General features: G+C 39.1%; 4 protein-coding genes across 4 annotated transcripts in view; 1 reads left to right on the forward strand and 3 right to left on the reverse strand.

Annotated features, from left to right (window-relative positions):
* The window catches only part of LOC134814162 (DNA (cytosine-5)-methyltransferase 3C-like), a 90,556-nt gene that overhangs the window by 28,663 nt on the left and 44,727 nt on the right, over positions 1-17,166 (forward strand). The gene's annotated exons all lie outside the window — the stretch shown is intronic.
* LOC134814231 (ras-related protein Rab-2A-like) overlaps positions 1-17,166 on the reverse strand; it is an 89,962-nt gene that overhangs the window by 13,244 nt on the left and 59,552 nt on the right. The gene's annotated exons all lie outside the window — the stretch shown is intronic.
* On the reverse strand, positions 1,050-4,873 carry LOC134814170 (ubiquilin-1-like). Its single transcript, XM_063822222.1, is given in 9 exon segments — positions 1,050-1,926; positions 2,072-2,188; positions 2,411-2,581; positions 2,860-3,140; positions 3,448-3,732; positions 3,884-4,040; positions 4,167-4,349; positions 4,352-4,483; positions 4,647-4,873. Coding segments are annotated over 9 exon segments (1,656 nt in total). The 5' UTR covers positions 4,869-4,873; the 3' UTR covers positions 1,050-1,818.
* LOC134814180 (26S proteasome regulatory subunit 10B) lies at positions 5,067-6,753 on the reverse strand. The gene is made up of 2 exons (XM_063822235.1): positions 6,237-6,753; positions 5,067-6,000 (listed from the first exon to the last, which is right to left on the reverse strand). Exons 1-2 carry the CDS (start codon positions 6,727-6,729, stop codon positions 5,318-5,320), a joined length of 1,176 nt encoding a protein of 391 aa, XP_063678305.1. The 5' UTR covers positions 6,730-6,753; the 3' UTR covers positions 5,067-5,317.

The following is a 17,166-nucleotide window of genomic DNA, read 5'->3' on the forward strand; positions in this document are numbered from 1 at the left end:
ATGCTTATCATATATCACTTTTAACAGGAATATACCAAAATTAAAACTAAGGAAAATTTACAAGCACACTTCGCATAAAATGTATCATTACACTTTCATTGATTTGATTTAGCCGTGCACTGTTATTGAGGCTCATTTTATTAACCTTTCAACACAATATGTCTGACTTTCTGATTAGCAATCTTGCTAAACTTGTAACAGGCAATCTTTACAGAAAACATGGGCTTGGGCAACAACTTACTATTATACTATGACTGCGTTGTGCGTTTAGAAATCAGATCTTACAAACCAAATCTTAGAAACCAAATTAAACATGATAAGACAATTAATATTACCGCTATTTTCATTTATCCTCCCTGTTCATAAGCATCATTTTACAGGTTGTGTAATCTTCAATTTGTTGCGAGCAATATCTTTGGTCTTGATGCCTCCTTGCCATGCAATCTCTAACCCTCTTCAACGCTTCAGAACAGTTTCCCGCTACAAGATAATCCGATGGATTCGCAGTTTTTCCGGTTACTTTCTGTTTTTGTGGTTTCAAAGCAGCGGGTGCATCATCAACTAACATGCGGCAATGTGCTAACAACCGCTTGGCATGTGCACAGTCGCCTCCCTCTTTCAGGCACTTCGCTAAGCTTTCCTTGAGAGGTCTACAATCGTAATTAGCAGCGAGTTGTACAGCAACCCTATCTTCAGCTGACATACCTGAGTTTTCGGATTAGGAGTAATATAAAATGAACCTTAGAATTGAAATTATGGGAGTCTGAAAGCTGATCAGGACGTTTGCATTTTATTGGACGAGACTGAGGATAATTTAAGCGGTAGAAAACTGCAGCTTTTAGCAGTGGCACCGTGTAATTAATTTTAAATTATAACTTCTTCAGAAATACACTACTTTTCTTGGTGTTTAGTATGCGGCCACTGACCCTGTTAGGCAATGTATAGAGGACAGAGGTACGGTAACTAAGACTATATAATATATGTGTGGCTGATTTTTAGTTTTTTGGCTGATTTTTAGTATTTGTTCTTGTAAGATAAATAAAACAGCGTTTAAAGTTTAGAGTATTCCAGAATCAATAACATTTAAATATTTTGTGGAATAAGATGACGGATCACAACATCATGTCTGAATTTAACTTTGACGATCTGTGAAAAATCTATATATTATTCATATTTTGTTAACTAAATTGGAACTCAAGTTCTCAATCGCAACATTACTAATACAAATTATTTCATCAACTAAACTCGAAAGCCTCAAACGAACTTTTCTTTAAACATTTCTTCGTAAAAGTACTGCTAAGATTTCATCCTCTACCAGATCAATCAAAAACACACTTCAACAGTACCGTAAATGTCTATTAAGTAAACTAAAAGCATAGCCCTTTTTAAAAGTGATATTATCTGCAATATCAAAAAGATAGTTACACCCTCAAAGTCTAATGAATGTCATTTTAAAACAGTATCATAACCAGAAAGCGAGGATCTCAAAGAATGACGTCTCAAACGTTTTGAAAAATGCCATATGTTAGCCTGATCATCTGTCAATAAAGTATTCAAGTATCATGATTAATCTGTCAAATTAATCGTCGAATCACAATATCCAGAATCCAGTCTAGTAAAAGTTGAACTGGTTACTAAAAATTTACGAAAAAATTTTACATTTCAATTTTGATAAATATTTATTAGAGTTTATATCATAATATATACCCTTAAAGACATTCCAATCAAAAACGCAGCAACAATCACAAACCAGGACACAACAGACTCAGAGACAATGAGATAGGATTTATTTGAAACCAGAATGAAACTAGGATCATATCATGTCATCTGATCCCTCTGTTGGAGGAGACGCTCTATTGCAGAGTTCAAATCACCATTTGTTGAAATAAGAGCTTGAAGGTTGGCATGTGCATCAACAAAGCCCATCTGAAACAATGCATCCATTAAATTCCGATTTTTTAATTGAGTTAATTTGCGACATATAATATATGGGATCTGTAGTTGAGTTAGCGTGCATAACACGAGAAGGGTGTGGGGGATTGAATGTGAAATATTTGAAATATTATAATACCTGAGTGAGTTGCTGCAGCTGAGCTTGGTACGCCACCTCAGGGTTAGGAGGAGCAGCTCTCACACCACCCACCGGCTGCTGACCTCCTCCTCCTCCACTGTTCAGCGAACTTACCATCTGCCGAGAAGAATTTGTGTAACATTTCAAATATATTGTTATTTCAGAAAAGAATGTTTACACTTACATGATGTTCTATGTTACATTTTACAGATCTGCTAATAATAAGATCTGAAGTGTTAAATACAAAATAAAAGCAAAGACCGCCGCTTTTGAAAGACAACCACCAGAACTTAATACTTCAACAAAGGTCAAAGAATGTAAGAATGTAAAATAATGTACCTGGGACATGAGGTTTTGCATATTATAAGCGTTGTTTGGCATGGCTCCAGGAGCAGGGGGAGGCCTTGCAGTGCTCCCCATAGGGTTAATACCCATTCCAGGTAGCAGTCCAGGAGCTGCGTTGGTCAGTCTCTGCATTCCTTGTTGGATCTGCATCATAGCAGACAGTACCTGTTTAATAGTACTAGATCAGTCAACTTGCTAATCATCTAGATTATTCAACAGTTTATCTCTACAATATACATTTCAACGTAACCATGATATAACTAGGAATGTATTCTTATTTCCTAAAACCACACACGTCACACATGATAACATGCAGTAAGATATGTTAGATGCCTCAATTTCCAACCAATTACCAGTCACGTGGTAAACGAAGCTCATTAACACACTGAGAGTACTGTTGACAGTACTCTTCAGCAGAGGTCTTTAAAAGTAATTAAACTAACCTCAGGGTTGGTCATGGCCTGCTGAAACTCCGGGTTCTGCATCTGAGACATGATAGTTGGGAGCTGACTCCGGACCTGGTTAGCCAGGTTGGGGTCAGCAGCCAGGAGAGGGTTGCTGGACACCAGCAGGTTCATCAGCTCAGGGTTACTGGAGAACTGGTGCATCATTTCCTGCATCTGGGGCATCTGCATTGCGTTCTGCAGCAGCTGGGGGTTCTCCTGCATTTGTCTCATCAGGTTTTGTAGCCCGGGACTCTGGAACAGTCCTTGTAGAGATGGGCCTGGAGAGGAGCGGGGTTAAAATAGTTTACAATTATTATGCCTAATTTAAATACCTAACTTAACGGTTCTTTAATGTGTGTTAAAAATCTTATATAGCTCAATCTTAGAGCTTGGAATGTGGAATTTGATGCCGTATTTGGAAAAGAATGCTATGACTAGAAGTAAATACTAAAAATTACAGTCAAATTTAAAAGATGGCGTTACTGAACGCGAAGATCAACACTAATTTTACATACCAATCTAAATATAATATATATAGGTATATAACGAACTGCTACTTATAAATATTTAAAGTTAAATCTGTACCTCCCGGTGGAGTTGGTCCAGGAGCAGTGTTGGTGCTAGTTGAGGTAGGCGGTGCACCCGAAGTTGGTGGAGCCCAGGGGTTAGGTAGCGGGTTAGTGTTCTCCGTACCAGCCGGTACACTTGGGACGCGCGGTGCGGGTTGGGACTGAGAGGTAGGGGGGAAGAGCCCAGCAAAGGGGTTGGCTTCCTGTGTACCACCTTGTCCTGGCTGAAAAGTTTCCTGTGCAGCACTTATCATGGGCTCTTGAACTTCACTGTACAGTCTACGCAGAGCACTGTAACCTCCTGAACAAAATAAAAGATTATTGTACATATGTAATGAAACAAATAGGGTTTTAAATCAAATAGCATTCCAGATGCAACGTGAAACGGTTTCCCTCATAGCATAAAGTTTTAAGTTTTTTTAACGTGAAAAATAATATATAATGATTCAAACCTGGTAAAGACTCGATGTTCCTAAGAGCCACGTCCTGATTGCGCATCATCTCCTGCATCAGCGCAGGGTTACGTGCAATCTCCATAGCCTGACGCATCAGTTGCGGGTTATTGAGGACGTGGCCGATCTCAGGATTTCTTTCTAACACACCTTGCATCTGAAAAAAACAAACAATTTAGTTGGTATTAATTTAAAGTAGATATGACCACGAACAGATTGAAAAGAACAAAAGAACATTCACTGGAACTGTAAATGGATTTTGGGTACAAAGATTTTAACAAACCTGGGAGTTGTTGAGGAAGAACTCTCTGAAGATATCAGGATTACTCATGAGCCCCTGAACAGCGGGACTGTTCATCAACTGTGACATAAGCTCAGGATTCTGTAATAGATGTTGCTGAGCTTGTTCCAATAGTTGAGGATTCTGAGCGGACATTTGAGACAATCCAGCAAGTCCTCCCAGTCCCCCAGACCAGGTCCTAGTCCAGGAGGTGGGGCTGGTGCTGGGGCAGACACGGAGGTTGTAGTTGGGGTACTGGAGGGTGCGGGAGGCTCTTGTTTCGGTTGTGGGTCTTTGTTGTTCTTAATAACTAAATGCACCTGGGGAGAAATTATGATGACGATGTTTAGTTTTAAAATGACTTTTGGTACTTTTTAAAGTGTAATCGGTATAGTGACTAAAATTAAGAATTCTCGCAAGTACAGTATCATAACACCAACAATTACAAGATTCAATACAGTAATCATAAGAAAAAGATCATACCGTCAGACCGTCCTTGATATCGAGTTTATCAAGAGTTTCGTCATCTTTCAGAATCTTCCCACTAAAAATCAGGCATATCTTGTCGGGCTGAGCGTTGAACTTCTGGCTGACCAGCTCCTTAAATTGCTTTACAGTAGCATTGTGCGCTGTTTGCACAGTCTCCTTGTTCTTCGGAGTCTTTATGTGAACTGTTATGAGTTGTTCTGCGCTCCCCGACTCCATCAGCTACAATTGGAGTAAGGAAATTAGTTATAAATTATATGCAAACTTGATCAATTTTATGATACCTACAAAACTTAGACTGATGCAAATGTACTGATTGTATAAAATTAAAAGGTGATGTAAAAGTAGTATATAATACAATTGCACGCATCATGATACTTATGACAGGCAGGAAGGATAACAACTAAAAATAGCATGTCGAATGCATAGTACGAGCACAAATCACAGACAGAATTATTGCAAATTGACTTTTTTATGTCACAGCAATGAACGTACAAATTAATTTGGAACAATACAATATGATCAGCCCAACCTTATATACAACTCCGTGTAGTGAAACAAACTTATCGTCAGAAGATCAACTCCCAAAAGTTCTAATTACACAATTCCCCTACAAAAACTAGGAACACATTGATTTCTACTGTCCGTATCAAAATTCAGTCCGTAAATTAGATAGGCTTGTAATCCAGTTTAGACTCCAATTTCTTGGTGTCCGAGACCTTCCTTACAGCCTTCATAAAATCTTCCTGTATAACGTAATCTCTCTCAGCTCTGATAGCAAACATTCCAGCTTCAGTACACACGTTCCTCAAATCAGCTCCGTTGAAACCGTCTGAGAGCTTCACCACGGCCTCGTAGTCGATCTCACCATGTTTTGTTATCTTAGAGGAGTGAATCTTGAGAATATCCATTCGAGAAAGTTCGTTAGGTAGAGGGATTTCGATCTTTCTATCCAGTCTTCCGGGCCTGAGAAGAGCAGGATCCAGTGTGTCTGGTCTGTTTGTAGCCATGATAATCTTTACTTTACCAAGAGTATCGAATCCATCCATCTGGTTAAGAAGTTCCATCAAAGTTCTCTGGATCTCACGATCAGCACTAGTACCCTCACTAAACCTACGTCCTCCAATAGCATCGATCTCGTCCATGAAAATAATGCAAGGCTGGTGGTCCCTGGCGTAGTTAAACATTTCTCTGATCAATCGGGCACTTTCACCAATATACTTGTCAACAATAGCACTGGAGACAATCTTCAAGAAGTTTGTTTCCAGCTGAGAAGCAACTGCCCTTGCAAGAAGTGTTTTTCCTGTTCCAGGAGGACCGTACAGCAGGCATCCTTTAGGAGGGGTTATACCTGAAATATCAATTATTAAACAGCAGTAAAAACACTAACATAGAAACTTTTAAACCTTATCGTAATGTAAACGATAAAGATTGAAGATTTTGAAGCCTAAACTGTGTTAAAGCTAATTTCAAATATAGAGTATAAGAACTTAGAACTTAGTTTAGCCATTGCAAATTTTTTAAATGTTTGCTCCTTCTACCATATTGAAAACAAAAAGATTGAACAATCTACAAAAGTACACTTACCAACACGAAGGAAGAGCTCTGGGTTGATGAGAGGTAACTCAATAACCTCTCGTAGCTGTCTGATCTGCTCACCTAGACCTCCTACATTGGAGTACTTCACATCACCAGGATCCTCATGGCTCATCTTGTAAACCAGAGGGTCCACCTCTCGAGGCAAGCATCTCATAATTGTCAAGGTAGTCATGTCCAAAGCAACTCTGGTGCTTGGCACCAACTTAGCACGATCAATTTGCCTTCTGCAACCAACCACATAACGTGGACCATTGGATGCCTTTACAATAAACTTTTCTTCAGTCAGCTGTTTCAGCATTTCACCCACTATCTGACCTACACTTTGCAAAGCCTTAAGATCATTTTCGGATTTGTCAAAATCTTTCTGAAGGTCTTTCAGTTCCTCACGCATTTTCTTGAGCTTAGCATCAATTTCTTTGTGCTCCATGAGCTTTTTCCGGTATTCCACCAGTGCTCGCTCTCGCCTTTCATCAGCAGTCATGTCTCAAATTACCTATAATGTAATGAATCATTGATATATAACTTATATTGTTGAAGAAAACATTGATATGAGAACTAAACTGTACGCACAATGCAATGAAGCAGGGTAAAACAATTAAACTTACTATCATCTTTATCAGCATGCTGTGCTTTTGCAAAAGTTTAAGGGAAAATTGGTAGAAAATCTAGGTAATAATGTTCAATGGCTCCTACTATCGGATTTATTGATATTTCGGAAGCTAAACATCAATTTACATTTTCTTCAATGAACATTCGCTTAGGATGATGCTCAGTGAAGTTAATGAGGCTATGCCACATTTGACATCAAGAAATAGACCAAACTAGGAAAACTGGCCATGGAATGACAGGAGATTATGAGGATGAGAACATCATGATATAATTTCTAGAATCTAACCTTCAGGACTCGAAGACAAACGGAGGGCTTTGTACTTGAGATACAATTTTTTTGTTTTTGATAGTTAATAAACATTATATGACTCGGTGATCTCACAATACCGAGTAGAATTGAAATTTCAAGATGTGATTGGTACAGCTAACTCTTTCAACACCAGATATTCACTTTGTGGATAACCTTGATCAGAATCCAAGAGGCAAGGACTACTGCTGTTTGGAAATCTACTCTCATGCACTTAGGAGGTTAAAGGCTTTTTAAACTACCTCGGAATCCACCAGACTTTGTTCACAATAACAATCATTGGTCAAAACATATGTCCTATCTTAGGCTACTTCCCTAAAGCTGTGAAAACTATTCTTATCCTTAAAGAAAAATCGCTACTACCAGCAGCCCATTTTATTTGGAGATACTGGTATAGAGATCACATGTGATGGGGAGTGTCATCTGGGAGCAGTGATAGGTGGAGAGGAGGCTAGAGAGACGTATGTAAAAAAGAAAGTAGAGAAATGGGTGAAGGATGTAGACTTGAGTTGTCAGATATCGCCCTTGATGAACCTCAGGCAGCCCTATCAGGGTATACCAAAGCCCTATGTCATTGGTGGACCTTTGTGATGCATACCATCCAAGACACTAAAGACCTCTTCATCCCATTGGAGAAGTGTATAAGAGAAAAGTTCACCCCGGCAATTATTGGTAGGAATGTGTCTGATCTGCACAGGAGAATGTTTGCGCTACCTGAAAGACTAGGGGGGCTTGGTATTGTTAATCCAGTAGAGATCGCGGAGAAGGAATATCAGACGTCACTCAAGATAACAGAGGAGCTGGTTGACCTCATCAATCACCAGGAGACATCCCTGATGAAGTTGGTTAAAATTAAGATAAAGGGCAGAGTAGACAGCCTCAAGTTAGTTAAAGAATTACGCTTGTTCAAAAGACTTCTGGATATTCTTGACCTTTGTCACACTTTTACTACATCTATTGGATGAAACCAGATTAAGACCTGATCTGCTTGGTCTGAACAAGTCTGAACCATAATCAGTCAAACCATTAATTACCTTAAAAGCTTCAATAAGGTCCCCACGTTTCATAAGGAGACTTGCTGTGTTGATAGCCACCAAGACCAAGGAGGACTACAGCAAGGTGATGTGTAACATTAGGAAACGCCTGAGCATGGATACAATGAGTAGTGTGCTAGAAGCAGTTAGAGGTGTACGTGGAAAGACAAAGAAGGCATGGACCACCCCAATATCCAATGTCTCCTTCAACCTGATACCTGAGGAGAAGAGCTACGAGGGATAGATGATATCTATTGCTCAGGATCTACGATTGTGCTCTGCCAATTGCATCACTTGATTTAATTTTTATATTACTTAAAAAAATTGTATTTTACTTGACATTTTTCATATCTTGAGAGCAAAAAAAGGAGAGGATTTAAGGGCTGATTATTTTCTCCAAATGAAGATCAATTGGCATAGAACGGAACTGTCCATAACACAACAGAACTTTGGATAAAAATTAATAATACGAGGGGTCACATTCCAATGTACGTAAACTTGAACGTATTAAAAAGGTATTCAAACAATATATATATACACAGATAACTGGTCATTGTCCAGTTATAAGTTTGAGACACCCTTAACATTAATAAATAGGCCAATTCAATAAATAAAACTTGTACGTAAAATGAAGGCAAGTAAACATTTCTAATCACATGGAGACACATTCATCCATCCCAAAGGGCGTGCCAATGACTCCTACACAATCTCCTGAGGTCGGTCAGGAGACCGTAATAATTTTTTGAAAACTGGCCACGGGCCTAAATATTACATATCAATCAATTACAATTCATTAACATTACCAATATTAAAAACTATCGAAAATATTCAAGAAAGTATTCTCAAGCCAAAGGGCTCAATATTTAAATCTAAATCTTCAATATTGTCTGGTTTATATCGCAAATTGGGCCCTCTGTCCCCCCTTATCGAAAAAAAGACCGTAATAATTCACAATTAGGGGGCTGATTTTTGCATTCAATCTCATTAAACTATATAAAAAATAAGTATAAAGAATAAGGAAAAGGAACGGGAATGAAGCCAATACCAGAAGTGAAACCCCACCAAAGAATAATTGATCCTTAGGTAGACCTGGTGAAATAAAGTAACTGAACTGTAAGTTTAAGAAAAGACGGAAGGAATAAAGGAGAGAGGAAATAATGTTATGTGAACATCATCAGCAGATGACTTGGCACACCGGTTTCGGGGGTTTAATACCTGTACCGGTTTAATGTGCCAAGACCCCCTGGCAATCACTCGTCAGTGATCACCTGTTCACGTTAAATGTGATGTCAAGGATGTCGCTGACATCAAGTATACTGTATTTGTACAGAATACTAGGTCGGTCTTTCAGAAGCTTTCTGAATTTACTCTTCAGGAGTCTGTCATTATAACATCTTGAAAGAAGTGTCCTATAAAGGGTGTTGGTAGAATACAGAAAAGAATCAAGGTCAGAGATAATGGAAGAGTAACGAAGGACCTGACCGTAAAAAACATTATAACCAACAGAAGAGGAAATATTACTGTTAGGAAAGGTGTACATGACCACAGGAAAGTTGAAGTCATCAAGTTTGTTGTAAAGCTTGGTGGCGACGTGTCCGGAGTTATTCATCGAGATGTTGATGTCGAGATAGTTTACGGACTTATTGTCGTCACCACTCCTCTCCATAAGCAGGTCAGGTGGATAAATGGACCTGATTAGGTTAGAGAAATGCAAATAGTTCATGGTGTTGAGGTCGTCGACATATCTGCAGTTTCTTGAGAGGAGCTTAGCGAGACCGAACTTCTTTTCTTTGATTAGGCGTGTCATGTAGTTGAATTCACACTTCCCTAGCGAAAGATCAGCGAACTGGCTACTAGAATTCCCTCCCATGGGAATGCCTTTCGTTTGTCTTAAAATCTGATCCCCAAAACAAACAAAAGTGTTAAACAGAATAAATGTAATAGCTGTTTTGAGTTTATCAGCAGAAAAACATAAGTATCCGTTATATTCCTTTTTAGAGAAAAAATTGTTGTTCTTATACAGAGAAACACAAATAAATTTATTCGTATTACTAAAGAGGAGATCTATTAGCTCGAAAAGCAGTGACTGTACAACCTGAAGGTCTAGATTGGTATACAGAGTGGTAAAGTCGTATACCTGCATATTAAAAATCTCTAGTCTAGGCAGCCTTTCCAGGAACTGTTTAGAGCTGTTAATGCTCCAGTCGCAGTTAATTCCAGTATTGTTGTAGATAGAGTTGCAGTATTTGGAAAAGTATTCTTTTAAAACTTTTAAAGCTTTGTTGACTACAACTGATATCTGCTTAGTGGTACATTTACTGGCCCCAGCTATAAATCTAGACTTATAAGGATTCTTGTGAAGTTTAGGAATCCAAAAGATTCTCGGTAGACAAAGGTTGTCCTCAGAAACACGAATATTAAAGTTATCTTTAATGAAGTTCACATGTTCCTGAATAATATCATCCTCTACAGAGTTAACCGGATGATAAGTAGAATTGCCACGACACTCTAGAGAAGTGAGATCGTAGCCAAGTTCGTTGAGAAGGGTTAAAAGATAAAACTTCTTGCAGACAAAAACATAATTATTTGAAGCTTTATCTACGGAGCAAATAATAAAAGAAGACGAAAGACTGTCGAGATAAGATTTAACATCATCCCTTTGTAGAATGGAATTGTAGGGAGTGAAGTTATTAGGGGAGGAGGAGAGGAAGTTAAGGCGATTGGTGAAGATCCGGGAGACCTCATCTTTCCAATCCTGGAATTCCAAACATGAAAGTCCATGTTTCCTAGCCATACGGGTGGCGAAGTTGGCTGAACACTCGTTGAGGCTCTCCAAGATTTGCTCAGGAGGAACAGACACAGGTTCCCTAAATTTGGTACCGTAACTCATGATGCCTCTTAAATCCTCGTGCTCAATGAAAGCAAGGTCACCGGTGATGATGTGGCCTCGAGGCTGATAGCAATAAGGGTTACTGGAACAGGGGCAATCACCTTCCAGGATGGAGGAAATAGTAGTATTATCAAGTGATTTAAGGAATCTATTATAATTAAAAAGCTTACGCCCGACAGGAATATCGTACTTATAGTAAACTTTTAAGGGAAGGAAAGGCGTAAGGTTTGGAGGGAGAAGAGTCAAGATCCTAGAGTCACGAATGACTGATTCTATTCGGAGTTTATCAAATATTTTAGAACAATAGTGAAAAGTGATAAACTCGCTATTAACAGAGGTGATATTAGGAGAAGAAGTGCTGTCTTGGCCAGCAAAAGATTGTATAACAAGGAAAATGGCTCCAGATTTGCAGAGGGAATGAGAGCTAAGTTGCTTGAGCTCGCCTTTTTGAAGGCTACTTATATCTTTATAAAAGCTGTATTTGCTTTCAGAAATTTTTCTTTTTAAACTTTCATATTTATTGTCAATCTCTCTTAAAGTGAGAGTCCTTTTGTATATTCTATCTTCATGGCTTTTGTTTTTCTTTTTTCTGCCATGTCCTCTTTTATATCTTTTTATTTTACTTTTAAAATAAATATCGTTAAAGTTGCTTTTAGAAATATTACCAGAACCTTTTATGTTGTCATTGAGACCTAGAGGGTGAGCAGTGCTCAGGAGATTAATCCAAAGAAGTTCCCTGTCAGCTAAGGCCAGACGAGGGTCTTCAGTAGAGGAAGGGTCAATAAAATCAATAATTTGAATGGAGGCGTCATGAAAATTATGACCGGGAGTATTAAAGTGGTCATGGACAAAGGAGGATTTGCCGGCTTTAACCGAAGCACGGTGTCCATTCATGCGTTCATTAAGGCGCTGTTCTGTGAGCCCAACATATTGAATACCACAAGAACAAGTGAGGAGATAGATAATAGAAGAAGATTTACAAGAAAAGGATTCAGAGTGAGTTAACATGAAAGAATTATTAGTAACGTAACTGGTGAAAATATTACTTGACCTGAATGGTTTACAGGTGAGACATCTTGACTTATTACACGGTGTTATATCAGGGGAAATAATACTGTTGGGATGAATCCAAGTGTTGGATGTGATGTTATATATTTTATTTCCTTTCTTAAGTCAAGAATTTACAGGACAAACTTAACAGCCGACTCCAACTGAAAAAGCCCTGGGAACCATCACCAACCAGATGCCTTGGGGCTGCCAAGGTTAAGCGGGCGTTAGGTGACATGAACTAATGTTCTCCCACTGTCACAGTGCAGCCAAGCAGAGTGCTGTTGTTCCAAGAACACTCTTTATAACCGGATCACACACTGCCGCTGCTTCTCGTACCGTAGCTAGGGCGGGCAGCTCACGCCCCTGTTTGGTCTAAGGAACAGAAAACATGAAGGGAAACACTCCTGAAGAACTGTGCAAAAGGGGGTAATAATATCATAAAAAGGGCCAACTAGCAAAAACTAAGGACGTAAATCATATAATAACAAGCTATCACTTGGCGCATCCGGCAGGGCGGAGGAACCGCCACACACTTTCAACAGTGATACAAATTGCAATCTCATTAAACTATATAAAAAATAAGTATAAAGAATAAGGAAAAGGAACGGGAATGAAGCCAATACCAGAAGTGAAACCCCACCAAAGAATAATTGATCCTTAGGTAGACCTGGTGAAATAAAGTAACTGAACTGTAAGTTTAAGAAAAGACGGAAGGAATAAAGGAGAGAGGAAATAATGTTATGTGAACATCATCAGCAGATGACTTGGCACACCGGTTTCGGGGGTTTAATACCTGTACCGGTTTAATGTGCCAAGACCCCCTAGCAATCACTCGTCAGTGATCACCTGTTCACGTTAAATGTGATGTCAAGGATGTCGCTGACATCAAGTATACTGTATTTGTACAGAATACTAGGTCGGTCTTTCAGAAGCTTTCTGAATTTACTCTTCAGGAGTCTGTCATTATAACATCTTGAAAGAAGTGTCCTATAAAGGGTGTTGGTAGAATACAGAAAAGAATCAAGGTCAGAGATAATGGAAGAGTAACGAAGGACCTGACCGTAAAAAACATTATAACCAACAGAAGAGGAAATATTACTGTTAGGAAAGGTGTACATGACCACAGGAAAGTTGAAGTCATCAAGTTTGTTGTAAAGCTTGGTGGCGACGTGTCCGGAGTTATTCATCGAGATGTTGATGTCGAGATAGTTTACGGACTTATTGTCGTCACCACTCCTCTCCAACTAATTACAACACTACAAATCTATTACATTTATTGAGTTTCAGGAAGCAATGTCAATGGCGGGCCATAAGGGGCACGAGGCCCTGGCCAGTAAGAAGCTCAAGAAGACTCTAAAGCCAAAGAAGAACTCTGTTATACTTCCTGTATTTGAAGACGGCTCGTGTAAACAGTGTGGGAGTAATGACACTGTGAATGAATCGATTATCTGTAATGTCTGTGATGGGATGTTTCACTCCGCTTGTCGCAAAAAAACCGGTGTTCAATTTCCTGAGTCCATTTGTACAAATACCTTCCGTGCTAAGGTGAGACCTATGATTGCAGATCAAGCTCGTTGGGGTTATTTTCTATTCGTATGTGAAGATTGCATTTCACTGGTAGATGACACCCGTTCTTCCAAAAACTTTTCTCCACCTGGTCCACCTGTACCATCTGTGGTAGATTCTCCTAAGTCCAACCCTGTGATGAGTCATGATAATGGTCATGATGAAGCTCCTGATATTCTCTCCAAAGTTGAGCATCTGATGAGGGCAAACAACTCTGCCCTTCTGGAATCATTTCGTGAGGAAATGCATAGCATTATTGTCGACAAGCTTGCTCTATGTGCTCCAGCTTCTGAACATTCGCTGGAAGAGCGAGTTTCTAATGTTAACAAGGAAAACTTGCAATCCCGGTCTCCAAGTGCACTGTCCTCTTACAGCAATTTTGCTGAAGCTCTTGTAGGTGGTTCTAGTTCTCCTCAGCCAAGTAAAGTGTCCGCTAACATAAATCAAATTAGCAAGGAAAGTAAAGAGATATTGGTGCTAGATAGTCCCTTTCCTTCTGCTGATATTTCATCTGCTCCAGATGTTCTATCTGAGTTGCTCTATGACACACGATTGATTGCTATGAAAACTAGCCTACTAGATTCACATAAGAAGATAACGCTAGTTTTTCCATCTTCATCTGATAGGCTGAAGGCTAAAAGTCTTATTGAAAACTCTGATGTCATTAAATTACTTGGTTTTCACATCACTCTTTCACAGAAAGCTCTCCCTAAGGTCACTGTGTCTAATATTCCCAGTCAGATATTCGAAACCATTGATCGCTCTGATTTGCCCGCTGAAGATTTCCGGTTACAGACTAAAAAAGCTCTTCTAGATATTATTCCCTTGAAAAATCCTGGACTTAAACACTTGCTAGATAATGAGCATTTCTTTGAAATTGTGTACATAAATGTTGGACTAAGGTACACTACTGCTGGGATCAAGGTCTCTCCTCAGATTAGGAACCTATTAACAGGAGACGGCAAAATCTTCATTCTGAATAGTGCTTGTCCTGTAAAGGATAGATTCATCATCAAGCAGTGCTATAATTGTCAGAAGCTCCACCATATTTCCCAAAATTGTCCTGAGAAAGAAAATCTGGTTTGTATGTATTGCAGCGGTAGGCATAGAACATCAGACTGTCATTACAAGGAAGACCCTAGCAGACATAGATGTCGCAATTGCAGTCTGTCAAAAGATCCAAGAATCGCATCTCACTGTAACACTCACCATTCCAGCTCAGAGCAGTGCCCCATCATGCAACATGCATTGAATCGGTATAAACAAAACATCCTTACTTCAAAAAACTAGCTACAAACTCTAAGTCAGAATGTCAGAGTATGAACTTTGCCCTGTTCAATTGCAGATCCATCTGCAATAAAACTGCTGGAGTCATGCAATTGCTTGAAGACTTTGATACTGATATTTGCTGTGCTACAGAAACTTGGCTGAGAAAAGATGACAATGCTAAGTTTTCTGAGATGAAAGAACTTGGATATTCCATTCATAGCCAGCCAAGAGCTGGGCGGGGAGGAGGTGTTGCTGTTCTGTATAAGAAAAGTCTTAAAGTGACTCCTCAGAAGTGCAAACGATTCAAAACGTTTGAGTCTTGTGAATGTACCTTCAAATCATCTTCTGGAGATATACTACGAATTGTTTCAATTTACCGTTCTGGCACCTCCACATCTCAGAGTGCTAACATCCCCCAATTTCTAACTGACTTTGAGCAACTCTTGGTTGATTTAGTAGACAAACCTGGAAAGCCCTTGATCATGGGTGATTTTAATATCCACATTGAAGACGAAAATGATTCAGTTGCACAAAGGTTTAATTCACTACTTAAGTCCTGTGGGTGGGTGCAACAAATTTCAGCTGCAACACACAGAGATGGGGGCATATTAGATCTTGTAATTACCAGGGACGGTTCTTTTACTCACGATTGCATTGAAGTTCTAGATCCTGTCATTACTGATTCTGGCACATCGTCTGACCACTACTTTGTTGCTTTTAATTGCAATGTATCTCCAGCACCCATAGGCACTCTAGAACCAATTACTTACAGAAACATTGCTTGCATAGACCTAGATGCTTTTGTTGAGGACATTCTTAAGTCAAAACTATGTGACACTGATTGCTTCAATGACCTCGATAGTGCAGTTGATATCTATGAGTCTGAGTTGAGCAGTATTTTAGACAAGCATGCTAAAGAAAAAACTTTCATCCCAAGAAAAGATCATAACGCTGAATGGTGGTCTACACACTGTCAACAAGCAAAAGTAATGAGAAGAAAGATTGAGAGACTGTATCAAAAGAATCATGATTGCCCAGATTATAAACGACTGTACAGGAAAGCATCAGAGAGAGCATCCTTAGTCATTGTATCCACAAGAGATCACTTCTACAAAACAAGGTTACAAGATAGTGCAGGTGATGCTAAAAAGACTTATTCCATCGTTAATAAGTTGCTCAATAAAGAAAAAGTTAGTACTACTACTCCTTCTTGCTCTTCAAATCTTGAGAGTGCTAACAACTTTGCACAGTTCTTTAAATCAAAGGTCGACAACATATACAACAACATTTATTTAGAACAACAATCCCAAGATTCTCCTAACTCAGATGAATTTGTTCCTCTTTCTAATAGCCCAAAGATAGTACAATTCCGTCATGTGTCTGATGAAGAACTAGTAAGCATCATAAAGAATATGTCCAACAAATTCTGTGATCTTGACCCCATACCTACAAAGATTCTCATCAAGTGTCTCCCAGAACTCCTTCCTCTGATCTCATTTATAGTTAATGAATCATTAGTTAAAGGTGAGTTTCCTATAAAACTTAAGGAGGCTCTCATTCGTCCAAGTTTGAAGAAACGTGGCCTTGACGGTGAATCTCTATCTAACTATAGGCCTATTAGCAATCTCTCATTCTTGTCAAAAATCATTGAGAAGTGTGTATCTATACAGCTCACCAGTTATCTTGAGGACAACAACTTGCTTTCTAAAGTTCAGTCCGGCTATAGGAAGTTTCATAGCTGTGAAACTGCAACAACCAGAATCCATAACGACATCTTGATAACTATTGACAAGAAAACTAAAGTTGTTCTTTTACTTCTAGATTTGAGTGCTGCCTTTGATACTGTCAATCACCCAAGATTAATCAAGAAGCTAAGATCTGCTTATGGCATTACAGGCATTGCTCTTACATGGATCAGGTCCTACTTGGCTAACCGTTCATTTTGTGTCAAAGTCAAGGATTCGTCTTCCTCATCAACTGTTCTTGAGATAGGTGTGCCACAAGGTTCAATCCTTGGCCCCCTGCTATTCATATTGTACACCAAAGATCTTGAGAACATTGCAAGTATGCATGGGTGCTGTATTCATTTGTATGCTGATGACACCCAGCTGTATTTCACTCTTGATTCTGATGACCCATCACAGCTAGAGCACAATATGGAACACTGTATGTCTGATATCAAGAAATGGATGA

Source organism: Bolinopsis microptera, chromosome 1 (genome assembly GCF_026151205.1).
Source record: "Bolinopsis microptera isolate Bmic1 chromosome 1, MBARI_Bmic_1.0, whole genome shotgun sequence".
Taxonomy (NCBI): Eukaryota; Metazoa; Ctenophora; class Tentaculata; order Lobata; family Bolinopsidae; genus Bolinopsis; species Bolinopsis microptera.

What these genes read in the sequence shown, in the direction of transcription:
- LOC134814180 (XM_063822235.1), bottom strand. Translation starts at nt 6,729, where the DNA reads ATGACTGCTGATGAAAGGCGAGAGCGAGCACTGGTGGAATACCGGAAA. An exon ending in AGAGCTCTTCCTTCGTGTTG is followed by an intron (nt 6,001 to 6,236) that starts GTAAGTGTACTT and finishes TTGATATTTCAG; the next exon opens with GTATAACCCCTCCTAAAGGA.